Source organism: Harpia harpyja, chromosome 4 (assembly GCF_026419915.1).
Source record: "Harpia harpyja isolate bHarHar1 chromosome 4, bHarHar1 primary haplotype, whole genome shotgun sequence".
NCBI lineage: Eukaryota > Metazoa > Chordata > Aves > Accipitriformes > Accipitridae > Harpia > Harpia harpyja.
The window spans coordinates 32,132,088-32,159,918 of NC_068943.1; the positions used below are offsets into that span (position 1 = coordinate 32,132,088).

Consider the following 27,831-nt stretch of genomic DNA (forward strand, 5'->3'; position numbering starts at 1 on the left):
AGAAGCAAGCCTTGGTACACAGAGGCAGGGGTTCCCCGCTACTAAATAGTGGCAATTCACTACCTTCTGCCTACCGTCCCTGCACAGCTCAGAGGTGAGCAATTGCTTCACGCACATCCTACACTGCCCTTCTCTTTTGTTCATATCAGCTTGATATTTGAATTTAAATATTTGTTTTGAAATAGCACTATTAGTTTGCAATTAAGCCTCCATTAAATCCAGGGCTAGTCTTTCATCTGCACAAGGTAAGAAGCTAGCTAGCTACTTCAAGTTTAGGAGTTTCACTTTCATGAAACTGGAGTTTTTCTCCTTGCTGCAGGGAGTCCTTCAAGGAGTTACTTATACAGGCCTTCCCCACGTTAGACCTATTAGTAATTTGAAATACAGCTTTATTCCCAGCTCCTTCAGCGCTTCATTTTCTACTTTTCTTTCAAACTGTTCAACGTTGGAATTCTAGCATAAGAATTGTTTTAACCAAATCTGAGTACGTCCACCAACAGTATCTGTATTAATACTACTTAGAATCCTATTGTCTGTTTTTCCATGGTCAATTATTTCACTGACCGTGGTTTAACACATTAAATAGAAACTGGTTCAGCAGATAACACATTAAAAAAAATTTTAAAATGACACAATCTTTTTGAATACTTATGGAATAAGATTCACCCTTAATGTCCACCAGAGCTGTCTTTAAGCACGTTGGCCACAATGTGCCACAAGTCTAACACTTGAGGTAGCTGTGGAACACAAGAACAGCTAATTTCTGAATTTCAAGTTTGGTAGTGGTTACGCTATTCTTACAAAAAGGCATTTGCTTTTATGATATCTCAAAACAGTTACAAAACTCTGCATTGATAACAACTGCATCAAAAGGCAGCAAGTCATCTAATACAAACTCCTTTTACTGCCATTAAAATTCCTCCTCCTTTGAAGCTCTTATCTGTAAGAAGTTGTTTACACAATTTTCATGTTTTGTTTACTTGGTTAGAAATTTTGCTTTTGGCTGTATAGACTAGTTTTAGTAAGTTTCCATTCTTACACATCTTTGATTATTAATATTGCCATACAGTATGGGTAAGGAGGTTGTTTATAAGGCTTTAAGTAGATGCAGATAGTTCCTGCATGAGCTTTGGCCCTTTAAATTATCAACTACACACCAAATGGATTAACATTCCTTGGTTGCAACATACTTTGATTTAGGCGCAACAGTCTGAAGAACGATTAAAACATACACATAATTAAAAGGTCCCATAGCACTCTAGTACCTTGTTAATTAAAGCCATCTCCATATGCCTACTTAGCTTCAAGCCACTTAACACAAATCAGCCAATCACTAATTCTGTTTCTTCATCAAGAGAAATCACAAGAAATATACGCCATCCTGGTCACAGTCCTTCATATTACTGTTCACACTCCTCCCATGCCTCCCACCCCATCTGTGACACCGTATTCAACCACTTACGCACTGCTGTTTCCAAACGGAAATTCAATTTTTTCCAATTGGGAAGTATTTGGATTACAGAGCCATAAGCATTGCTGAAGTAACTTAAAGCAACTATCTTCCACTCTACAGATTGTTATTTTAGCGCTAAGAGTGATTTGGTACATTCTGAACACTCTGGTCAGGAAATTGTATGCAGCCACCTTCCTATCCCATATCTATTCTTCATCCTGTGTTAAAGGAATACTATAGGCTTTAGAATTACCCTAATGGCAAAACACTGCTTTCTGTCAAGTCTGTGACTTGTGAACACGTTACTGAGAATGTCAGTATTTTACATTCCTCTCAAAGATGGAAATGATGTTGCCTTGGCTTCCTCTCCCCTGCTCAACTACATTTAACAGTTCAAATAGGTTATAAGGAAATTCTGGACTAACTGCAGGATCTAGTTTTGCCTCCGTTCTAGTCCAGTATTTGTACTAAAAGACCATTTCCATTTGTCATTTTTGGCAACATCAAGTCACTTTTGTCTTATTGTTCCTCCCTCTGATTTAGAAAGAATTACGCTGGTATGTTCAGGCATGTTTAAAAGAAAAAAAAAAAAAAAGACCTCCTTACGAACCTCGAACGTTACCATTCCACACAGATTTTAAAAGTAAAAAAATAAGGCTAGAGGCAAACCCACATGCTAGAAATTAATTATGTTCTCTAAATTATTCAATGCTTAACAAATCTATTCAAACTAGTTATCTCTGCAACTCCATTCAAGGCCACTGAATAAAAGCAATTCCAAGCATACCCACAAGCCCAATTTACCATGCTGGATCAACAGCACACAGTAGTCAGTTGTGAGAGACCAACTAGGATCAAAAGTAATCCAGTTTAAATTTGGAGTGAGTTTAATTTCTGCTGATTTCCTTTAGTACTGCCAAAAAACCTACTGAAACACACCACACTAGTTTAAAGTTTCTTCATTTATCGCCCTACCTACCTCAAAACCACATATGAATGACTGTAAGTTTTCCCACATTTCATATAATCCTTTTAAGTCCCTAGTTCATGATTATATGATTTCCCACCTTGAAATCCCACTGTAGACAAGTCTTCATTATTTCCTGATAAAACTATGCTATCATTAGCCAAGAAAACAGCATTTTAAACACACAACCCTAAAATACACAAACAAAAAATGAGTAATAGTAATTTAACATCATTTGGAAACTAAGTGGTAAATGGATCACCATCCAAGTTCTACGTAATGCCAAAATCAACAGCATTGTAAAGTGACGAAAATTAATGGTTAATACTAGAAGCAACATTTCCCCAAAAAGCAACATTTTCCTGCGCATTTGTTTGTGCAGAGATCAGTTATGGCCTCTTTAGTAAGATGTTACATGCATGGTATCTGCCCAAGCTTTTCAACACAGTGCGAGTTCACATGTTTTTAATCACGCAATGCAATTCAAGGAGGAAAAAAAATTAACATGTGCTATTGTAGATTTACTGCTAAAAAGCTTTTAGCTTTCTATCTTACATTACGGTTTAATCCATGAGGAAATGCAATTTATCAAAATGGTGACTTATAAAGAAAAAAACAGCAGAAGTTCTGGGAGACATTTTATTAATGTACAATTTTATTAGCGATGTACAATAGACATTTAAATTCTCTATGTATTCTGTCTCCTTGAGGTTTGGTAAATGCTTGTTCATATATAAAACTACACGATGCTTTTTTTTTTTTTTGTAAGGACTGGAAATTGTGAAAATCTAAGTGCTACGGTATATTTTGTAGTGATTAAACATGTTGTCCAGAAGAGTTACCAGCCACTTCAGTGAAGCACTTCTAAAAATGTTTCTTATCAAGTTCAAATGCACCTGTTCATAAATAATGATTGGTTTGCTCATGTCCATTACACTAAGTACAACTGTCTCCAATATAAAATACCGTTTCAATACATTTCTCCACATGGACAACTAGATAATCTAGTCATATTTACTTTTCACCAAGGCTAATACAATTTACAAGTAAAGTAACTTCAGGATTTATTCAGAATAATTATTTTTCAACCAGAAGCTTTACTTTGGACAGCGCAGAAGTATATTGCAAGTGACATTCTGCAGCAGAAGCTGGAGGCTTGAGAACAACAACTAAGGAGGACTAAACATCAGCAATACACACTTTTACAAGAACTCTGACCATTCTGAATGTTAACATTAGACACCAGGTACTTCAGTTTGTGCGCCTGTCAATCAAAACCTCCACACAAGAAAATGAAAAATATCCTACAGAACACAGTATTTCAGAGAACATGTTAGACACTGGCATGACATTTCTCAGATCAAATTGGCAACTGAAATTTAACATCCACCTGAGCTTGTTTTGCTAAGGTTACTATTTCAGAGAGTTTCACCACCTGAAAAACAGAAAAGAAAGACTTAATTTCAAAACAATCCTAACTTGAGTGAGCTGGACCAATCTTTTTAAACAAAGTAACGACAGAGAATCATGGGCAAGATCTTAAGGGGGGGGGAGGGGGAATATTATTTCTTAGTCCAGTGCTGCTTAATCACCTTTAAATGAAAGATCAGTCAAGTCTTTTAGAAAAGATCTCACACAGTTATACAATGTCTGGGTCTCATTTACAACTAAGTATCTTGATAAAATGCTACAAGTTTTAAACTTTTACGTGCCACCTTGTTTTCTTGGGAGGTGTTGGGATACCCACTCGCAAGAGATCCTATATATCTAGAAGCTATTTCTCCTCTGAGTTTTTGTTGCAAGCATTTTTGGATCTTATTTTGATACCTTATGGAGCCTCAAGTTCTCTTGCATAACAACTCAAAACCTCTATGAATTACTTCCCGCTTAGAATCAAATGTTATAACTGAGTAAATGGTTCTTTAGGGAAAAAAAAAGATTCAGAACTATCAGTTTCCCCAGGATACAAAATCCACCAGGTGCCCTCTAATTTTTTGCAGATCAAAAGTTTTCATCTTCCCTGTTGCTGCACATTTGTAGCATGTTTTTCTTGTCCACATTACCTAACTTCAAAAGCACCTAAAATACTAGTTAGCTAGAATAAGCTACAGACATCTGTTGAATATTTAGGTAGAAAAAACCCCATACTTTTATTGTCACTGGTTATAATCACTGCTTCAAATGCTCAGCTTATGACTCTGATCTATCCTCATCCATTTGTTTTTCCCACTCATGCCATCATCTTACATAAACCTGCTTAAGGAATTACCTATGGGCTACATACAAAAACAACTATAACCCTTTCAAAAAGTGCTCTAAAGATAATCTAAGATACAAAACTAACTTTAACTCCATTTGCATGGCTCCATGATTCAGCTGAGAACTTTAGATTCAGTAGGAGCTTTAGAAGATGCATTATGTGGATGCAATATAACTTAAAGACCCATATGTACTGCTAGGGAAGATTTCCACTGACTCAACCAAAGCTTGATCAGCATAGCAGGACTTAATACTGTTCCTTAAAACAGAGGACCATACTGTCACGCTAAGCAAGTTCTTCCTCCAAGCAATCCACAGCTGCTTCTAGAGCTTCAACCCCAAGAAACAAAACCACAGGCAAAACAAAACCACACACAAAAAATACCACAACCAACCTGTCTGAATGTCTATCTAATTACCTTATGAGGCAACAGACAATCAACTATGTTTGGTTTTAATCACGCACACTGAAATACAGTGCTCTATCAAAGGAAGTGTTACATTGCATTCTTCAGCTACCTCAATTTAAGTATTTTCTTCTAATTAATAAAGCTAAGCTCTTAGCCATTCCCCTACCAAGGAGAGTGACTGATCTGGTCATTTACCTGTGGGGTTTGGGGGGGGTTTAACCTATTTTTTAACCTGCTTTTCAGAGTGGAGAAAAAAAGAAAAAAGTCCCAAACACAGAAATTTCTGGGGTACAATAGCTTCTGACTGCGTAGTTTTTCTCCTTACAAAATATGTACTTACTAATTTGTAAAATATTTGCTTCAGGCCCTGATAATAACTGGCACTGTGATTTATCCTAAGCTACCTTTAGTTGATTGAATGGAGTTTCAACTCTTCAATATTCTGCAACAGATGCTATGTTCTGAAAAGAATATTTGTAACCAGCTATCTTACCATTTTTGCAGCTTCATCCAAGTCATCACACGCAAGGATTTTGAGGCCACTAGCTGTTATTAAGGCTTTGGCATCATCAACTCGTGTACCTTGAGAAACAGGTAAAATGCCACTGTTATTGAACAGGAGACTACTACTACCAGAATAGTCTCATATTTTCTAGGAAGCCTGTTCCAGACCTAAGTTAGTGAATAAATCTAGAAGACAACAACTTCAGTAGTTATAAAAGCAGGAAATCTCTTTTTATTAACTTGCCAATCCTCACCAACTAAATTCAAGGTTTGCCTTATTTTTCTGTAGTCCTCAGCTTACAGGCAACTTGCTATGTATTATCTAAGCTCAAGAACATTTGTCAATATGGACAGAAATATATTTAACATGTACTGAAGCACACTCACCTTGCAACCGTACCACAATAGGTATTTTTAGGTCCAAATCCTTTACTGCCATAACGATGCCTTGTGCTATCACATCACATCGCATAATGCCACCAAAAATATTTACCAGAATAGCCAGTACCTACAGAATCAATGACAATATTCACATTAAAAATGGCCAGAGGCACATCAGATAAAAGCACTGCTCAGCCTTTCAGCCTAAGTAAAATTCAAGCTCTGTAAGTGTAACAAGGGACTCTGTGAAAGAAAGGAAACTTTTCTGTTCTAGAGAACATCAGCAACAAAAGTACAGTTCTATAAAGTCACAAACAGCAGAACAGTTACTTCAAGAAAACCCTACTGCAAAAACACCTGCCCCAAGAAACTTCCACATTGTCCTTCAAACCAGCACGAGTTGCTGGCAATAGCCATTTCCCTCACTCCCAGTGTGTATTCTGGACATCTACTTGAAGAGACACACTCATTTTCTGTACAAAGCCAGCACTGTACATTACTTCAGAACATTCTGAGCATCATTAATAAAAAGAGAGCTGTTTGATTTCAAGTAAATCAAACAAATGAAACTTCAGTAAAGTCATTTAACAACTTAATTTGTCAACTGTTTCTCTTTCCATTTCTAACATTACGCCAGCAGCGGTACCTCCCACTCTAGTACCTCCATATACTGAAGAAGCCATGCTAAAAGAACACAGAAAATTTACAAAACTCATACACAAGACACTGTTTATACAGTTTACTTAAAAGCTAGCATGCTTAGAGGGAAGCTATCTGAAATATGTTTTATTCAGGAGGACTAAGCCTGAGGTTAAGGGAAAGTCTTTTCCTGCTCAAGTGGTGGAAAGGAGGGGTAAAAAGATCACAGTCAATGGTGAATGATGGAATAAAGTAGGAGCAAAAACGGGTAGACAGCCTTGGAGGACAGAATAAACTTAAGACAAAACATGAACGTGCAACTGGTTAATAGCTGGGTTCTCATTATCTTGCAATTAAGACTAGTTCAGCTGTGTGACATTGTTCTTGCTCCTGCTACTAATGGGTAGAGGCAACTTAGACTGACACCCTAGAAGGCTGTTCCAAACGACCCTGAACTGAACCCAGAGTGCCAGCCAGAGTGCAGTCCATGACATCAGTGGGCTGTACTGCTGTTTGACTTTCAGCACCAGGAATCCCAGCTACAGTCATCGTTTTTTGATAAAACGGTGAGCAGCTGAAGGAAGACAGAAAGGGAAAGATATATTAAGTCGTCTGTTTGGACATCCTCTGTCCGTGCATCAGCAGAGAATTCACATTGCAAGAACTTGTCCCAAATCAGCAACCTCCAGATTCTTCCCAGTTTCTTCTCCTCTTCTCTCTGTAATTCAGGTGCTCTGTGCCTGTGTCCCTCACTTTTCCCTCAGTTTGCTGAAAGAACGTGAAGAAGAACAAGTCTTGCGAGGAGCGGCTGAGGGAACTGGGGTTGTTTAGTCTGGAGAAAAGGAGGCTGAGGGGAGACCTTATCGCTCTCTACAACTACCTGAAAGGAGGTTGTAGTGACATGGGTACTCGTCTCTTCTATCAAGTAACAAGCAATAGGACAAGAGGAAATGGACTCAAGTTGTGCCAAGGGAGGTTTAGATTGGATATTAGGAAAAATTTCTTCACCAAAAGGGTTGTCGAGCACTGGAACAGGCTGCCCAAGGTATTTAAAAGACATGTAGGTGTGGCACTTAGGGACATGGTTTAGTGGTGGACTTGGCAGTGTTAGGTTTGCGGTTGGACTCGATGATCTTAAAAGGTCTTTTCCAACCTACATGATTCTATGATTCTGTAACACTCTTGGAGAGTGTGTCAGACCCTGCATCTGTTAACAAAAATCTTTCCAATGGGGAAGAGACTAAGCTCCTCTGTTACATCACTCACTCTTTGTTGCTGCCCCTTTCCAAAGATGAGCAAGTGGTGCATGAAATTCTAGTGCAAAAGTAGCATACCATTATCAGGTCCTGCAAGTCACTCCCACCTTTTTCGGTTACCTCTTTTTCATATTTTTCTTTCTTTTTAAAAGTCCCAAACTGCCATCAAGTTCCCACTGGGATAAGCACTTCTATGTAGATATCAATCCAGTCCTCAGATTGTCTCTCTGGGATGGTAAAGCTCTTCCTCTAGTTTCAACCAGTTTATTATTTTAATATTCAAACACTTCTGATAAACTTTCGATAGGATAAAACACTAATGCCCTTCCAAGCCCACTACAAAGTTATTTTATCTTACATTACATATAATTAGTACCTTAGAATCTTGTTTGTGCACAGCACAGTGAACATTCATCTCTACAACTCTATGCACAAAACAGATCCAGCTGCAAAACAGGCCCAAAAGGGGGGAAAAAAAAAAAAAAAAAAAGAAATGGAAACCCATCAGAATACTGGTTTCTGTTTAAACAGCAGGCGGGGGGAGTTTCTGACTCAAAGATTTCTGGGAAGATTCAAATACAGCTGTAACTTCAACTGGAGGACACAAAACTGCCTACTTAGTACACAGCCAAAGAACCTATTTTTAAAAAAAGGAAAAAAATTCAGCAGGTTTTCAGGCCTTCTTCATTTGCACCAAGATTAAACTAACATCTCCATTTTCTTACCTTTTTAATTCTATGCTTATAAAAACATGTTTTCTGGAGAACACGTACTAAGCATTGTCTTTCAAATCATAGCCTGTTTTACCACTGTGTAGGACCCTGATATGCCAACTCTTCCCTCACCTTTTTATCAGAGGTAATAAGCTTAAAGGCTTCTGTCACTTGCTGCACTGTAGCACCACCACCAACATCAAGGAAGTTTGCTGGAGTTCCGCCGTGAAGTTTAATTATATCCATTGTGGCCATAGCTAAACCAGCACCATTGACTATATGAGAATAAAGATAACATTTAGGAATTCAGTTTATAAATCCATTAAGACATTTAAAATTCATTAAATAGAACATACCTAAGCAGCCTATGTTTCCATCCAATCCTATATAGTTGAGATCTGCTTTTGCGGCATCCCTGTCTCTTTGATCTTCCTGTGTCCAATCCTGCATATCAAAGATCTTCTTCTGACGATAGGCTGAATTACTGTCAAAGTTTATCTTTGCATCCATACACATCACTGAAAGGAAAAAAAAACAAACCATCATTCAATACTAGAATAATAGCTCAACTGCTACATGAATATGTTAAAGTATGTTAAGTCAAACTTGGCAGCTAGCTCATGCAGTCCAAACTTAAAGTTTTGCTGAAAAGACACACTTAGCACTGCATGTAAATACAAGATTCTTTCCAGTTTACCCACACAATCAGTTAAGTCCCTTTAACTGCACAAAAAGGGAAGATAACTGTATTTCTTGAGACACTCTAAAGATAGCAGCTTACAACAAGCTGTTTGAGAAATCTGGGCAAATTATGCTTCAGTAATTAGCATAAAATTAATCCCTGCAGAAGGTCTCCACTTTGGGTTTTTTTAATGCCTCTTAGTTTTCTGCTTTTAGATTAAATATATAGTATGTGTGCATGCATGTAAACACACAGAAACACAATGAAAAAACATCTGAGTTGGAAGAACAGGTGTCAGAAGAATACACACAAAAGCAAATTTCACTTAGATACAGCAGGTGACATGGAAAACCTATAGTATTCTTTACATCAGAACTAAATTTCTGTCTGTACAAATGTAAAACTTCATTTCTACCCCTCACTACAAATGATATAAAAATGACAACGCACAAGAAACAGATGGGAGAGACTGCTCCATACTGTTCATTTAAGCAGTATTATTTAAAAAAAAAAAAAACAATAACAGGAGAGTAATTGTAAGCTTCGATGAAGGAACTACATTCATGTTTAAATTTAAACTGTTGTACCTGAGTTCAAGTACAAATATTCTCCACAGACTTATTTTTTGGTGAGAGGGGAATTGGCTGTGATTGAATGTTAACTAACTATTCTGCAACTGGATATGCTAAAAACCTGATAAACATCAAGATATCACTTAAACACCTATAGTCTTTCAATACATCAAATACCAAACTCAATCGGTCATTCTGATGCCTGAGTAGTAAAGGCAGCAGATTTCTAGAACATGCTACTATTCTGGTTACCTTTTCAGTACCAACTTCAAATACACAAGACGGCTCAAGTTTCAATTAATGAATTTTGAAAAGACCAAATTTCCAGGAATGCCTTACCCTGGGTAGCCAAACACTCAAGACCAGAAGATATGTTCTTTTTAAAGAAATAAAAAATTTTTAAAAGGAACCTATTTAAACTTAAGAACCTACTTAGCAATTAAGAGCAGATATCTACTATGCTTAGTTTCTCAAATTTATATGCTTTATTAAACTCATTTTTCAACATACCATGTTAATGCTAAGTCCTCTTGCTGTATACAGCTGAAGTTTTAGCAGTGCGAAGCAACTACCTAAGATTTACAAAAACGTCAAGCTGTTACACGAAGAATATGAAGAAGAAACATTACCAACTCCTGATGCATCTTCCACCATAGGATTTATTTCTATCATGGTAGCATCATATTTCAGAAAGAGATTATATAATTTGATCATATTTTCAGCTGCTTCATCGACCAGATTAGGAGGAAATCCCATTTTTTGGGCAAGCTGAAAGTAAAAGATTGGTTATCAGTTAACTGATGTTCGGGGTTTGATTTAGTTACAAATTAGGAATGTCCCGGTTTAGCTATTATTTCAGTGTCAACTGAATTTGTAGATGTAGAACCTCTCCTCCCTTCCAGGAAAGAGAGTAACTCTTGGGTTTGAAAAGATTGTTTTCAATATAAGACACTGCACTTATCCTAAAAAAGAGCTAGTAAAAAGTCATCACCATATACCTTTACAAAGCTATACAAAAGCTAGATAAAGCACTGTCATGCAGAGATGGATTTACGTTGACTATCACCTGAAAATACTTAAGTATCTAGTTCAAATCTGTTTCAAAATGTCAAAAGGGTTTAAAGACAACTCAGCAGGTTGAATGCACGCACACTACAAAATTTAAAAGCAATCCTCCCATCCTCGCTAATGTGTACTTTTCCACATTAACAATTACCCTAACAGCTTGCTCCTTTTTTATGCCTTCTACTATATCAATGGGTTCCTTAATTATCGCATCAGGATTCTCTGCAGCAACATCTTCAATATTAACACCACCCTGAGAACTGCCTATCAGCACAGGACCCTAGAAGAAAAAGGGGGGAAAAAAAAAAAGCATAAGTAATTTTATACCACACATTTGAAAGTTAGTTCTTCCCATAAGTTACCTTACAGCAATAAAACCTTGCTGTTAGTTGGAAATTTTTTTATTTGGGCATTTTACTTGTATGCTCTGAGGAGAACGTTACTACCTATTCAATACATCTATATAAAACCTTTTAATAATACTTTCCAAATTCTAAGGTGTATGTTGGGTCCAACTTCTTTTAACAAGGAAAACTTTCCTTTGTATACACTGAAGCAACAGAGCAATTAACACAGGCACACTAGTTTTAAATTTTGATAGAAAGATTCGACTTATTAATTATATGCATTTTATCTCCTAGGTTGTCACCTGAAAAAGAATAGCCTCTCATCTCCCCCTTCTCCACTCGCCCCTACACAAACACACATCAAGTGCCAGGCACTCATTTGTTCACACCACCATGCTCCAACTCCAAGGGCAAATCTTGGTCTGCAGAACCGAGGGACAGATTACTGCAAACTATTCCTGTTCAGTAGGATCACAAAGCTCAATAACTGTAGCCATCACAGAAAATAAGTCACGCAGCTCTGACAAAACAGCACTCAATTATTCAATAATAAAAGAAATTAAGAAATCAGAATTCATAACATTTGCAGCATAGATTTTTTTAAAAAGCTATCTAAATCTCAACAAAAGCATCAACGACTCACTACCATGGCACCTAAAAATCTCTCCCTATGGGAACAGTCCTCCAGTTTACAGTAAAGACATACTCACTCATATCATCTCAAACTACCTTCCCTTATCACCACCCGTGCATGGATTATGCTGGTGTACTAAGGCAGCATTTCATATCAGCACAGGTCTTAAACATTGAACAGCCTTATAATTGTTGACAATTAATTACAGAAAGTGTGCCACTGGTTCAGAAAACATGACTAATAACCACACCGCTCCCCTCCCATCACCATCCTTCCAAATGGAAACATACAGATGGTGAATTATCCTGCATCTAACAGCAAGGTTCAACACAATGAACATTTCTGGATATTCATACCCTGAACAGGCAGGAAGCTACAAACACATTATAAAAATAACTCATCATTCCACAAAATTGACCAAACTGCACAGTTTTGCTTAAAACATAAGAAGTCTTGCCTCTATTGGCGAGTAAGACCCGAGATATCAAGTTCCACTTTCAACTGACTGTTTTACAGACTTTCTTCCCCCCTTAAAGGAAGAGGTTTGCAAGATCAGGAATACACATTGTGTTATTCAATCTTCACACTTCCTTCTTTTGAAAGGCGTTTCCTCATCATAAGCATCCTAGACAAGTTACAGCAATTACAAGCACATCTAAAAACATGACTTATAAAGTCAGCAGTAAAAACAAGGCACATCCCTATCAAAAGACGATAATCCACACAGTTATGCTCAATATACACTAATAAGATTTATTTTTTTATACGAGAGCAAGAACAAGTCAGGAAAATACATTTCCCTTCTTTATCTAATTTGCTTAAATCGGTTACAGTAAATTTTATTTCCATAAGGATGCTTGCTTATTGCTTACACAATTTTAAGATTATAAAATCCAGCCATTTACAGTATTTTAATGCCACCTTGTGGTAAATCTGGGGTGAGTACTGTAGCATTTGGATCTTCCCTGCTCTGTATTATAGAGTACGACAGAATGTAGGTGCCTAAGTCACCTAATTGTACCAAAACCCAACACAACTGATACTTTCCTATCAGAGAGAACACTACAAAGGAAGAGGAAGGAACAAATACAATATTTAACTCCTAATTTTGCAACAACAACAAAAAAAAAAAAAAGAGTAAGACTAGTTTCCTCATTCCTCCACAGAAAATTATTTCATACTCATGAAATAATATCATGAAAGAGATACTCCTCTAATTACCAAGAGCAGTGCCTCTGCAAACTCTTGAGCATCTGGATAGACCAAAATCAGGTTTTGCTGAGCTTCAGAAAATAAAGTTCCAAGATCTGCTATACCCTGGCTTTGTTGAAGTTATTTTGCAATTCATGCTCTATGCTCCATAATGGAACACCAGTCTGTCAAAAAATACACTGACACATTTCAGTACCTGCGTTTGAATTGTAGCCTAAAAAACTACATACCCACACATACAGAACGTACAAGCAGGAGAAACTATGGCTTTCGTCTTCCTGAAAGCTCTGAACACAGACCTCTGGGCCCAAATCTTCTTACCAGTTCCTGAAGAGTATTGACATAAGAAAGCTACCAGCACTCTCAAAATTGTGCACCCCTAGGAACCTCCACACATTGGACAAAAAGGATGTTTGATTTATCCAGGACCATTGGCTCTTCCAAAAGCCTTTTACTTATCTTGTTCCTGACACGCTTAAATAGTGTGTACATGTACATGCATACACATAGCTGTATTTTTAAACTAAACTCTAGTATGAGCATCTGGTAGGTAAGTGTGAACTAAAACCAAAATGAAAATAACCCCCTCATTCCACCCATCTCCCTTTCAGCCATGTGACTCTGAACTTCAGTTGGGGCTACCAATACTCATTTATGATTCCATAAATTTAAATTGTAGCATTACATTTTTAAAGCATTTAAAAACTAAGGCAATCATATAATCAGAGATACTAGGAAACAAGAATTAGCTCATGCATATTTCTGATTTTGAAAAGCAAGTGACCAGTACAGTAAACAGTTTTGCTGTTTGTTTTTTTTTAAAAATTCAGCTATAACAAGTTAATTAGTTTACTTCTATTTCTCATATTACTCACTTGAAAAGACCTTTCCATTGTTATTGCAAAATAGTACTCTCTCCTGGGATATCTGCGCTCACAGATAAATACTTGATTGCATATCCTGCCCTTTTCTCCTGTCTGCTTGGTAAACAACTTCTTTCCAATCATTTTGGAGGAGATATCTTTTGCTTCTTCTGGACTAGAATAAAAGAAGCTCAGAATGTGACAAAGAAACTGCTGGAAAAATAGAAGTAGCATAAAAAAAATCTTATCTAATTTTTGTTATTTTAAAGTTAATTATTAAAACACTGATTTTAAACTAAGCAATAAGTTCAACTCATAATGTGAAACTTTGATGTTTTTCCACTTGGTCAGATAATTTAGAAACAACTTACGAAAAAACTATTTTCACTCCTCCTTTGAGGCCACCTTCAAATGTTCCTTTTCCTCTACCACCAGCTAAAACCTGTGCTTTTACCACAAGATCCTTTGAACCTAGAATGAAAGAAAACCCAAAATTCGTCATCTGTGACTACTAAAACAAATTGCCCCAGGTAGAATAATAAAGGCTGTTTTCATTTTATCCCCCCTTCTCCACCCCCACCCCCTCCGATTCAAAAGACAAATATGTGAATCAAAGACTGTATTGTAATTCACATAGGTTATTCCAAAAGTCTCAAACCATCCACAAACTGCAGCTTTAGGCTGTTCTGTGAACAAACCTTGGTGAGTTAGTATCCAGAAGTGTTGATACTTTGAGTGTTCTGATATATCTTTAACATGTGTTTGAATCACAAATGATTAAGCACCCAGTAAGAAATGGTTAGTATCTCACAGACTATTAACAAGATGAAAATGAGTATCTGACACACCATAATCCAAGATTTTCCCTCAGTCAAGTACAAATACCCTATACCTGTAACCACTATCTTCTCAGCAATAACATGTACCTATGGCACTTACCCAAGTCAACTTGCAGGTCCACTGATGCATAAGCTTAAGTACTTTGCAGAAGTCGGAGGCCTAAGCAAATCCACTATTTTTCCCAGAGCAGGCAGAGTAAGCCTTTTAGTTGGCTTTAACCATTTAAAAATCCTTTACAAAATATTCTTCTAGGTAGGGGAGACTGTGCATTTGGGTTTAAAAAATGAAGTATGAGAATATAATCAAAATCAGCTGGCATATTCTGAAGTGTCATTGAAAGACAAAAAGCAAAGAAAAAAGCTCATCAAGTCATTTAAGGTGATAAAGGAAGAAAAACAAAGCCCTGAGTTATTAGTCAAGTTCAATTACACTGAATACGCTGCAGACAGCAGCTAGACTGCAAGATGTTAAGAGCTGCCCCATTCACATTTGTGCACCACATTCCACCTTCTTCCATGCCACCAATAGCTGAGCCACTCCAGTCTTTCCAAGCAAAGAGAGAACTTGCTGTTCTCTTGGATGTGAAAAGGCAACCATGGAAAAGCCAAAGAAAAATTACAGTACTTAAGCAAAACTAGCCGCTACGTATACTGAAAAAGATTATGGCAATCACAAAAAAGTTGTGTTGATTCCTATTTTGACCTGTATCCTGCCTGGCCAGATAAAATTAAACTTCCATAATATCACAAGCTAGTGTGGCTATAAGCAAAGGGAATGCTCAACTTACTACTCCCAACTAGCTACTTGTAGATTTTATTTCTTGACTGTCTACCTAACAACAGATCACTGAATTCACAACTGATATCAAGTTCTTTGGCACAAGAAGCATGACGGTTATAAACATGCAAGTATATGTTGATTTACTATTGTCTATTATTTAATATTTAATTCAGTTCCTGAAGATAACTAATTTTTATAACTACTAAGTACCGGCAATCAAGTAAGTTAACATGCTTAATAGAAGCCATGCAAAACAAGACTTAACTTTTATGCAACTACTTTAAGTACAAAGCTTGCTTTAGGAAACACTAAGCCTCATGTATGAGTAAGATTATAAACAGTAGCTTCATGAATAAATGAAGCCACATACTCCAATATGCAAGCTTGAAAATAAAGTTCCATCCATTTGAAAACAATTTACCTTGTAAGTATATACAAACACAAAATTTGGAAGAGCAGGACTTCTTAGTGTTAGTATAAAAGAGAGAGGAAATACTTTCTTTTCTGAAGAGATTTAAATTAAAAAAAAAAAACCACAACAAAACCAAACCACACAAACCCCACACTTGCTCCCTTGCTCACAGAGGATCCACCTAGGCTCCTTCACAAGGTTCTGAAGTGACTCAAATATTTTAAGAATTAAAATATTCACAGCATTATTTTACTATTTTGAGCTTTCTACAGAAGTTTTATATCTGACAAAGAATCAGAACTGATATACTTAGTAATCAAGACTAAGAGTTTTAACTTACAGTCCACTAGGAAGTTCAGAAGAGAGGGTCCTATTTCTCCACCCTACTTTTCATCTCCTACACTAAGTCCAGAAGGTAAAAGCTGCTTCTACAGAGAAGTTTTCAGGAAAGCCATGAAGTTCACCCACAGGCACCTTCTTTGTAGCAATTACTTCTCTAGCAATAAAGGCCAGAATCTGAACAAGTCAGAACCAGATGCCAACTAAAGCTCTGGTAAGATCTCAGCTGGAACATTACGTTTAACTCTGGGCTTGATCATAAAAGTAATTTTCAATGGGGAAGACAGGTTACTAGGATGATCACTGATATGAAGAGCTTGCCTTACAAGAAGGGACTAAAAGAGCTCAGCACTTCTTTAAATCTATCAAAGGAGCAAGAACAAAGCAAGGGGAGACCTTATAGCAGCCTTCCAGTACCTACCGGGGGCCTACAATAAATGCAGAGAGAGACTTTTGACAAGGGCATGTAGTGACAGGACCGGGGTAATGGCTTTAAACTGAAGGAGGGTAGATTTATATTAGTTGTAAGGACAAACTTCTTCACAGTGAGGGTGGTGAGGCACTGGCGCAGGTTGCCCAGAGAGGCTGTGGTTGCCCCATCCTTGGAAGTGTTCAAGGCCAGGTTGGATGGGGCTTTGAGCAACCTGGTCTAGTGGAAGGTGTCCCTGCCCATGGCGGGGGGGTTCGAACTAGGTGATCTTTAAGGTCCCTTCCAACCCAAACCATTCCATGATTCTATCATTATGGTCTTTAGCCATACCTGGTGACATACATAGCAAGAACACACAACTACACATATATCATACATTCTGTTTCCTGTTCTACACCAGCCAAAAACAAAAGCCACCCACCAAGGGAAGGCAGTTTTATAAAGGTGCAAGAAAAAGAGACACTTCTTTGCACAGAAGATAGTGAAGCCTGCCAGGAGACATGAAAGAAGAATAGGAGATTCAAAAGGAACTGGGCAGAGATGTTCCTTCTGATATTCCTAAGACAACAATTATGAATGCGGGGGAAAATGAGGGGTATGGACTGCAGAAAATAGCCAGGCTAACAATCTCCCTAAATAGTATGCCATCATGAGGGGCAGAGTATTGGGCTAGATGCACCACTTCCCAGATCCCACTGGATATTAAGAATTCAATTATTATGCATGATTACACTTCAGCAACATACAAGACATCCGGAAAAAAGTCTGTGAGAAAGAACATTAAACTCTTCACAGTCAGTTTTGGCCATAACAAAGTTGTCATTAGACTATCCCTTATGCAACAGAATGCAACAATTGCAGCATTATGTGAGCAGGATATTAATGATTCGTAATTTGTTTTCCTACAGCACTGCAAGCAAACTAGCTGCTTGACTGCATAAACATGTAACACTTCAAGGATTATTTGACCAGCTATGTTTACAAGCAATTAAGCTGCATAGATGTTCCTAAAACAAAATTTAAGATAATTTAAGATAACATGTCCCAAGAAAACCTTAACTTAACCCATGCAGAAAGTTTATTGTTTCATAAACATTTTTTTCCTACAGCTCCTATTTAAAGTGACCCTAAAACCAGAGGACAGAAATATTTGGTCACACAGCTCATCTGCAGCACTATCACACAATCTGACACAGCAGAGAACTGCTGATACAGAGTAACCCAAGAAAAAATTTGGAAACAGCAGCTAACAGTTTTCTACTCAGTACCAACAGTTGTGCCCTTCTTTTTTGCTTACACTGCTTTAAAATACTGCTAGGCTTTTGTTTCAATAAAAAAATAGCAGTTTCTGCCCTAGAGCAGGTATCCACATACAAAGTCAGGACACTTTATTCCAGCCAACACTAAACCACAGCAGCAGTCCCATCCTGCCTCCCGTCCTCAGCTTTTCACTCCAGATTCCTTTCTTGTGCCAGCACAAGAATTTGCGCAATCGTGCCTTGAAGCGTATCAGAAGAGTGACTCAGCTGAAGGCAAAAGCTAATCCAGCCGACAGTACTTTTGCAAGCCTGTGCCCCGTGTGACAGGCACATACACAGGGGCACTGAAGTGAGCAGGACAGAAAGCAGGACATCTGCTTTCAGCAGCAGTAACAAACTGTAAAGCCTTAACACCGCGCTCTAGAACAAAATAACAAACCTGTAGTACGGCTCAGGCAAGCAAGCTAGACACCAATGCACAAAACTCAGAACAAGCATTTGTTAAAAGCTGCATTAACATATTAATGGCAGTTAGCACTAAAAGTGTGTGCAAGTAAAACACCTGAAAAGAATCAGGAAGTGTTTTGAAAATTAACAGTAAATACCAATGAGAACAGGTGCCTGAAATCGGCAGAAGACTAAGTTAGCATCTGTCTGTTCAGGACAACAAAAATCGATACAGGACTAACAGTACAGATCTCACCTTCAACAATTGTTTATTAACTAGACAGTGAAAGGATACAGACAGGAAACAGCCCAATCTTCTTTTCTAGCAATACTGGTATTTATTTATTGGAAGGAATAATTTCTGATTCCATAACCAAAGCTTTCAAACTGGGAGAAAGGCCTCTCTCTCCTTGCATGCATGCATTGACCTATGTAAAATACAACCCTTATGATAAGCTTATTAAGAGGCAAGAAGGCTTGTTGTTCCGTTGTATCTCTGAAGTTCTCCGTGCAAGTAGAAAGTCTAATTAGGGCAGACAAACTTTATGAAAATGGTCTGCTTTACAAGTTCCCATTCTGACTTTTGTCAAATCACTTTAATTGCCACTTCTCTGTCCGATATTGACTGTAGCAGCAGTACCGCTTTTCACGTATTATAAACACCTTCATAACTATGCAAGCCTAATGTGTTCTGACAAAACAGACAACAGTAAAAGGCAGTGGTAGGTTAATAACACAAGTGCCAATCAAATTCTCAACTACCATTCAGCTGCAAACTTACCCTGGGAGAGAGAGACACATAACTTTTGCCTCAGTTACTCTGTATATAAAAGTTTTTAGTTCCAGGAAGAATATATCTCCATTTATAATGCAAACCAGTTTTTTTTCCTGTTGCACAGATATAACAAAAAATTTTAAGTTTAAACAACGTAGTTGTATTTACTGGAATTAGGGAGGGAAAAGATGGGCTTGTAACTAACAATGTATTATCAACAGAAGTCTCGACATAAAGAGTATGCTGACCCTAACTCCGCCAACACAGGCAGAGAATCTCTTCAGAGTATACCGTCTGCGTTTTGTTAATAAGTACAGCTATTTAGAATTTAACTTCAAAATTACATTTTTTCAGCATTTGAAACTTTTGAGTGTTAGAAGAATCACTGCATGCAAATCAAAAGTATGACTACTGAAATATTTATGTGCCAGGAATCTTCATACTTTCACTGAAAGGACCATACCAGTCAGGAGAGCAAACAAGATGTTTTGCTATTACAAAATATTATTTTCTACACAAACACTTCCCGATATTAATCAGCTGCATCAAGTTTTTCATCAACTCGTAAGACAGGTTTGGTTTTGGCAACAGCTTAAGTTAAGCAATTAAAATACAGCAGTCAAAATTTGAATGCACTGGTTAGACAAGTTTTTTGAATTAGTGAATTATTATCAACAACATGCTTTGATAGAACTTCAAAGGAGTGAAGTGCTATAGAAGAAAGCAAAGGCTGAAGCAAAATGTAAGCTTCAGATGCCAAATAAGTAGCATTCGCCAGAATTCAAGTAAATGTTTGGTTTCTATACTGCTACTGCTGGTTATCCAGAGATTTTGATCAGGTAAGCAGCAACATAATTGGAAAAAACTACTTAACACTGACCGCTACAGCAGGTTTTTTTTAACACCTGGGGAATTTCTGCACAACTTTGCCACCTTAAATCATCATCCACATCCTACAGCATCTGAATAAACGCTCTGGAGCTTCAGACTCTACAGACAACCTAAAAGACATCAGTTAACATAGTCAAGCAGATAATTCACAAACAGGGAAAATGGATAATGGCAAAACCACCAACAAGTATTAGGAACAAAAAACTAGATGTGAGCTTTCAGTGTGACAGAGAACAAAGAAAAAAAACTTAATCACAGACTACCAAGGAAGGTGTGGCATACACTAAGGAGAAAACCACCCCAGTTTTTGTGCCACAGTGCCTGGAATTATTAGCTCTTCAAAAGAATAAGTAAGAAAATGCTAGTACTTTACCTAAGAAAATCATTGTACACATTGTACTAAACTTTGGTTTCTGACTAAATCAAGCCTGAGATCAATAAATCTATTTACAGATCTACCCAGGTTTATGTACTACTTTTTTTTTTCTTTTTTAACAGATACAGGTTGGATATTTAAGCAATAGACAAAAAAATAAAATAAACAACATTGAAAAGAACTTAAGAGGTCTCAGTAACATTGAAAAGAACTTAAAAGGTCTGAAAAGAAACATCTGTTAATCACAGAACTGTCTGCAGGAATACAGCCAAGCCAATTACTTGAGTCATTCTGTAGAAAGCATACCAAGATCATTACCTTATAAATCACACTGATAAAGAGATGGACTATATCTCTTAAACTGCAATGGCAAAAGTAGCACCAGACTCCATTGTTTTCAGTCTCCTTTCAAGAACTCTGGTGTAGAAAGGTGAGAATCTCAGTGCCTAACATTTCAACACCTCCTATTCTGTACAGCTTTTTATTTTACTAAAATTTGACAGTCTGCCATAAGCATAAAGCCGTGGGATTCGCTATCCTAAAATCCTACAAAACTACGGGAACACAAAAGCTGCTTCAAGATACTAATCACTTCAGAAGTCTTACCTCTCAAATCATCATGAATAGAAATATATGCTATAAAAGAAAAGCAGGCTTTTCTACAGGCATACAGTATGTCACTCCCTTCCACACAACTGTTAACAGAGGAAGATGTCAGGAAGCATCAAAACTTCAGTTACAGCAACACATACACTTACATAGATGCTATCTTAACAAACAGCAATACTATACGTTTCAAAGAGTGTGTTCTGCTAAGCTATCTGTGATCACACTGATGAAGCAACTGTTCTTCAAGAAATAAGTCTTCAGGGTCATTAGTCACGTTCTTGATAACAAATGCCTATCAGCTTCTAAATCAGCACCGGTCCCAGTGCTAGCTGGAATGCACCCGTAGGCTGAGAGTAAACCCTGAACTGAGAGGCAACCATCAAGGCATACTGCAGCCTCTTATCAACACTCTAGAACAGAATTTACTCAGCTGGCTTTTTCAAAATTTAAGTGAGACGCTCATGTAACATATGAAGAGCCACATATTGCAAAGCCCACAAATAACTAAAAATACTTCTTTCTTTTTCTTGTTAATCAATGAAGTGTTTAAAGACTTCATCAGATACAAGTGTTCTCAGCTCTGAGTAGAATGCATTCTTTCAGTGGCACAAATGAGATTTGGAAGTCTTGAACGGAGACAGTGAACTACTGGAGGAAAAGTGAGCAGTGACATTTACAGGAGGTCCAAACCTACTCCACGGGACTGACTTATTCAGTAGTAGTTATTTTAAAAGAATAATAGTTTCATGAACCAGTATGCGATAACAATTTACTTGAAATGAGAGGGAGGGTTCTTTATAGCGAAAAGCTGCTTGTGACAAGTAACAAATTCCAATGATGACTCTCAACAGCCAAACAAATATGCAAAGAAAAAATTAATGATTACAATGGCCAACCTTCCCATGATGCAACAGGAAAGATTTTAAAAAAATAGAAGCAAAACAATAATCATTTGCAGAACCCAGCCAGAACAGAAATCTGAGTTGAAAACAGCACTTTAAGAAGTCTGATAGCTGCAGCAGAAATCAATTTTTTTTTAAAAACAGCAAAAAAATTTAAGGTTTTTTCCTTAAGACTCAAACCATAGGTGATCTGTCATCATTGCTCAAAAGTTGCTCATTGCATCTAATTTCATCTCAGTTTCCTTTAAAAATATTAGAAAAATGTTATAAGGAAGAAAACAATGCAAGCTCAAATACTGTGTTTTACTTCACATATGTTTCAAAATTACTTCACATATAGGTAAACAATTTGCTCTCTTTAGGACACTTTGGTCTTTGGCAGAAAAAAATATTTATTACAAGAAAGACTGGGGAGGTGGAGAGGAAGCAACCTTTGTGGCTTCCAGACTGTTTCATCTAACTTCAGACCTCAAGATAGGCATAACTTTGAATGAAATTCTAACAAATTTCTTTTTTTTTTTTTTTTATTTAAAGAATATTTAGTGCACTCTTCTAACTAGACTTTAAGACAAACTGCAACATTCATATGCTTCAGCTTGACTCTACCACACACTAGTTACCTTGCAGTGATAGTATATATAAATGTATGGTTAAGTTTTGGCTTTGTTCATACAACAGGGTTACACTGATTTAGCTACAGCCACAGCGAAACCATTAATCTTCGTTAATGAGAAGGTTGTATTTGTTATACATTGGGATAAAAAGTTACCCATTTCTAACTGAAGTGAGGCATTTGCAAAAGGAAGGAAATCCAGTGCCAAACTCAAGTTTACAGAGAGCAGATTTCTGACTAAAGGTTATCGGGAGCATGTGGATCAGCACTAGGGAGACAGAGAAAGCAGTATTACCAACTATCTTTGTAACGGTTTAGACAAACATTTGAAAAACCAGTTTGACACATAAAAAGAAGCAAAAGATAATCTCATATCTACCAGCAACAACTCTTACACAACAAAATTAAACAATGAGCAGGTGGACAAAAAAAAGTGAGATTTTCTTCATTCTGCTAGAGATTTGGTTTGTTTGGCTTGATTTTTTTAAGTACATAATAAATGAAAACAAGTGGGGAAATAGCTACAATAACAAAGAAATCCAAAACACTGGAGCAAAGGGTAATCTGTCACCATTCAGAATGAGTTCTGGACAATGTTTGAGCAATGCCTCAAAAACTCAAGCTCCTTCAGTGTGTTCTCCTTTTGGGAAGTCTTCCCTTCCTCATCTCAAGTGCCAAAGAAAGCCATAGCGTCAAATACACACCAACTTAAACAAAGTATATGGCCGACAACCAGAAGCCCTGAATTCCTTTATTCTAGCTTACTAAAGGATGCCAACCCATACACCTCACAACTTCATTTTTCTGACGCCCAAGAAGTTGCACAGAGTCGCATACTCCAGATGAAAGGCATACCTCTGACGTCACATGGATCAGAGCGAGCTATAAACCAGCAGTCAGACAACCTACTTTGCTACAGGACTCCTCTCTGAACAAGGAACAAAACAAAAGAATCGCGGCCTGCGAGTTTCCCTGCTGTCTATTAAAGAGTCATAGGCAAACGTTGTCTCATTCGCCACCCGCAGAACATCTGTGCAGATATTAATGTAAGCAAAGGGCTATGCCCGATTTGTGAAGTTTAGATCACGCTATAAGCTCACCCTTAACAGGTGAGGGTCTGAATTTTAAGGCATTCTCAGAACAGAAGCATTTTACACCTTTCTTTCATACTAATGAAGTTATAATTTTGTATCATTTACTCTCTAATGGGAACAAGACAAAGAAGGCAGGCAGACAATACCTGAATTTCTGGGGCATCAGATCTGAAGGAAAAGCAGCTTCTCAATTGCCTTCTATATTACAAAGCAGCATAATTTGCTCTAGAAAAAAAACTATTCCTCTTTTTCAAATCTACAAATGAAACTGAAACGAATCTAAGAAAATCTATAACCCCAGGAATCACTACAAATGTGTCCATTTGGAGGTGAAAACAGATTTAGGCATTTGCATATGAGAGTGGAATATGACAAGCAATGTCCTTCATTAAAACTGTGTGACAAGCCTACTGCATTTTTTCCAGGGAGGGAAAAAGCTTTAAACTAAAATAAAAAAAAAATTTTAAAAAGAGAAAAAAAAGAATATTAATGCCTCAAACAATAGAAGCTGACTTCTATATTACATCCAAATTAAACAAAAATTTTACTAAGACACATAGGAGGTAAAGTGGCAAATTAATAGGAAGAGTCAAGTCCAAAATTAAAGGTCAACCAGGCAAAGGAGATTGGATGCTTTTTCATCAACAAGCCAGGAATTTAGCGTGTAACTACAAGCAATCAAAGTTCTCCCCTCCTGCATGAAGTAGTTGCATTCTGCCAGAACAGCACGATCACAAAGGAGTAGGATTTTACTCCTCTTCTGCAGCCTAAAGGTAAGTATGCTTTGCATCTTCTGTTCTATATGAGATCTTGGACTACAGAAGCCTTACCTGCCACCACCACTGAAGCTCTTCACACAAGATTTCCTCTAACCTTGCTTGAGAGCAAAAAGAAATCCAGGATTTGCACAAAGGAGAGTCTATTACTCATCTCAAAGAAGTTTAGGTAGTTGTATTAGTCTAGGCTAATACAATTTATACCTGCCCCATTCCTTCTAAACAAGACTCACAAGTTACAGGAAAAGTATCTGCAGCATCTGGGTTATGGGAATGATGGTGCTTGAAACATATGTTCACAGCCTTTAGTGGAAGTAGAATCAAGTCCTTCCCCATTGAAATTTCAGGACACAGTTTAGGTTCATAAACAAGTCTCAATACACAACCGAGAGTGTCTTTAAAACTACGTCACTTAACTGATTTCACTGTGTGCTTGTGCACTGAGCAATCTTAAGCATTAGAAAACTTCAGATTAAGAAAATGTCAGCTCCAAAGTAAATACTCAAGTCTGCAAGAAAGGTGCTTCACAGGAAAGGCTCTCTTAAAGAGAAGGTATATCCAGAACTCCAAGAAATGTCTTACCAGGAAAGACAGAAAAAGTAGTTACACCTTGTATCAATCCCATGCCTATATTGTATATGTTCTCTTTAATATTATACCTATTTCTTTTGCTATTTTGTAAGCTTCGTCTGGTGTCCTGGCAACTAGTCCATGTGGAACAGAAATGCCAGCCTCCTGCAACAGTCCCATGCTCATGTATTCATGTAGCGACAGACTCCTCTGTTGTTGTTGTTGCACCTGAAATCCATGATTACTGAGTATTCCTGGACTTCCACCAAGCACCTGAAGGAAAAGGAAAAAAAAAAAAAAGAAAACAAAAAGTACAAAGAACATAACTGTGCTGTGAAAAACTGCCCTCTTTGTTTAAGTTAAAAAAGTCTACATATTAAACAAGTACAGTTTAGCATACCAATGCAAACACCTGAACACTTAATCCTACACTTCTTGTACATTACCCTTCCACATCAGTCATTCATGTCAGGTTTGGTATTGGGTTTTGTGAGGTTTTCTTGGGGCAGTGGGAAAGAGCTGGTGAAGCTGCTAGCACTGACAAGGACTGGCAGTGTTAAAACACCCTTGAGTACTTAGTATTTAAGTACTTTAAGGAATATATCTGTAGCAAAAAGAACTTTGAGGAATTTTGGAAGCATAAGAGAACAGAGAAAAGCACACAGAATAGGTTCGTTCGAAAGTTTTGGTAATTGCCTGTGTCTGCCAAACTAAGAGCTAAGCAAGCCCTGGGAAGGAGGGGCAGCAGAAACTAAGTTACACCACCTTCAGTGGTTGTACCTGGTGAATTTAATTTGCTACAGACTATTCAGCCTTCATACGATTATCACGAAACAGAAAAAACTAGCTACGACCTGTTTCAAACATCTACACTGAATGAGAGGGTTGCCAAGAGTGCCAAATAACTTTAACATTTCAAGTGCCAAGTAAAATATAACATGCTCAACATTCAATCCAGGAAGTTCCAATGTGGAACGAGTCTTGATTTCATCTGCAAAAGTGATGTACAGAACTCCGAGAATTTCTGATAGGTATTTTGTAGAAAGTAGTTCAGGGAGAAACTAATTTTGATTATAAAAGATCAGAAGTAGTACTACATGATCGATGCCTTTTTAAAAAGAACAGCCACTCATGGACTTTAAGACGACATAGATTTCCAAAGGGTACCTTGTCAAGTAACTGTATTTCATAACAAGAAAATTATCAACAACAAAACTAAAAAAATGTTTGCTGCATTTTTCATATTTCACTGTACAGGAACAAGACCTTAATTTTATACACACGTGAAACAGCAAACCAACTGAATTCAGCTAATCCATGAACACAGGTTAGCACTGAAAAAGTCAAGGTAAAAAGACAACAAAACAAACTCGGATAGAAGCAAAATTTTGTGGGGGTTTGTTGGTTTTTTTTTTTTAGTATGTTCCATTGGTACAAGTACCACAAAATCAGCCTGTATTAGGAAGTTTCTAACAGACTGGATGTTTAAGGTTTTGTTTCATTTTAAATAAGGTAAGCGTGCAGACAACACAAGAGCTTTACTACGGCATTTCAAGCTAGCGGATCGACAGAGCCGATTTAACCTCCACAGGACTCCTGCAAACAGGAGGCCTTTTCCTTGGCACGAAACCCAAGTGAGAGGTGCTGACCGCTGTAGCTGCTGTTTCTGGCGCTGACTGACCAGCCGGGCCCTGGGAAGCTGTGCGAAACACGAGAGGGGAACTCGAAGCAACCTTCCTCCATATGTGGAAGGAGAACAAAGTCGCAGGGAGAGTTATGCACTTCAGACCTCCACGGCTCTTTTGTTCACACGGCTTTCCAGGGGTTCTGCAGCCAAAAACAAGGCCGTACCCCCAAAAGGCAATCACAGGAAACAAGAGCGGAAGTTTGGGGAGATGCCAGCTGCAAGAAGAGTTTTACTGGCACGGCCCAACCCCTCGTACGAGTCCCGGTGACGGCGGAGATGGAAACACTGGGATTTCCAAGCAAGTTAGGGAAGGGGGGTGGGGGCTTGGAAAGCAAGGAAAAGGGAACCACGCCGGGAAGACCTGCCACAACCCAGAACGGCAGCTGCGGAGGGGACCGTACGCCAAAGGCGAGCACAGGGCTGCCAGCCCCACCGCCGCGACCGGGCAGAGCAGTACGGCGGCGGGAGTTGGGATGAGGCGATCGCTCCTCCCGCCGTCGCCTCCCAGGGAACGACCCCGACCCCAGCCCGCCCGGCTCTAACCCGACCCCGCTCACTCCATCCCGCTCCCCAGAGGACTCTACCTTCACCGTGGAGGTGCCCAGAGCAGCGCGGAGGCCGTTACCCCTCAGCCCGGCCGACACCAGGCTGCAGATCATGGAGGCCGCCATGACCGAGCCCCTTCGCCCTCAGGTGCCCCCTTCCAGCGCGCATGCGCTATCACCGAGACGGGGCGAGAGGGACAGAGGGAACGGGGTGGAGCAGGAAACGCTCGCGCCACTCCTCTCCCTCAATAACAACCGCCCGCGGCGCCCTGGGAAGGGGGAAGGAGCGACTCTATGGTCTCGTGCCCGGATCGGCCGTGCTGCCCCCTGTTGGGGAGGACTGACGGGGAGGAATCGGGAGGGGGCAGCTAACGCCCTTCGCAGCCTCTCGTTTTTCAACGGTTTTGTTTTAAAAAAAAAGGTTATTTTCCCTCAGGGATCCTCAAAAAAGCGTTGTAATCCAGCCACAACCGCACTCACCCGACACCAGTGAGCGTCAGGCAGGAGGAGAGGGCCCCGGCTCCTTTCT

At 38.4% G+C, this 27,831-nt stretch overlaps 1 protein-coding gene across 1 annotated transcript; it reads right to left on the bottom strand.

Annotated features, from left to right (window-relative positions):
* Positions 1–3,045: 3,045 nt before the first annotated feature.
* On the bottom strand, positions 3,046–27,533 carry SUCLA2 (succinate-CoA ligase ADP-forming subunit beta). Its single transcript, XM_052786122.1, has 11 exons — positions 27,342–27,533; positions 25,160–25,343; positions 14,329–14,428; positions 13,970–14,132; positions 11,053–11,181; positions 10,466–10,604; positions 8,939–9,100; positions 8,715–8,857; positions 5,981–6,101; positions 5,583–5,671; positions 3,046–3,855 (listed from the first exon to the last, which is right to left on the bottom strand). Exons 1-11 carry the CDS (start codon positions 27,426–27,428, stop codon positions 3,781–3,783), a joined length of 1,392 nt encoding a protein of 463 aa, XP_052642082.1. The 5' UTR covers positions 27,429–27,533; the 3' UTR covers positions 3,046–3,780.
* Between the last annotated feature and the right edge of the window lie 298 nt (positions 27,534–27,831).

Excerpts from the sequence above, each read along its gene's own strand:
- SUCLA2 (XM_052786122.1), bottom strand. The coding sequence starts at position 27,428 with ATGGCGGCCTCCATGATCTGCAGCCTGGTGTCGGCCGGGCTGAGGGGT. Across the intron at positions 10,605-11,052 it reads AAAAGGAGCAAGCTGTTAGG|CTTGCCCAAAAAATGGGATT; the intron begins GTAATTGTTAAT and ends TTTTACTTTCAG. Across the intron at positions 8,858-8,938 it reads TGGAAACATAGGCTGCTTAG|TCAATGGTGCTGGTTTAGCT; the intron begins GTATGTTCTATT and ends ATTCTCATATAG.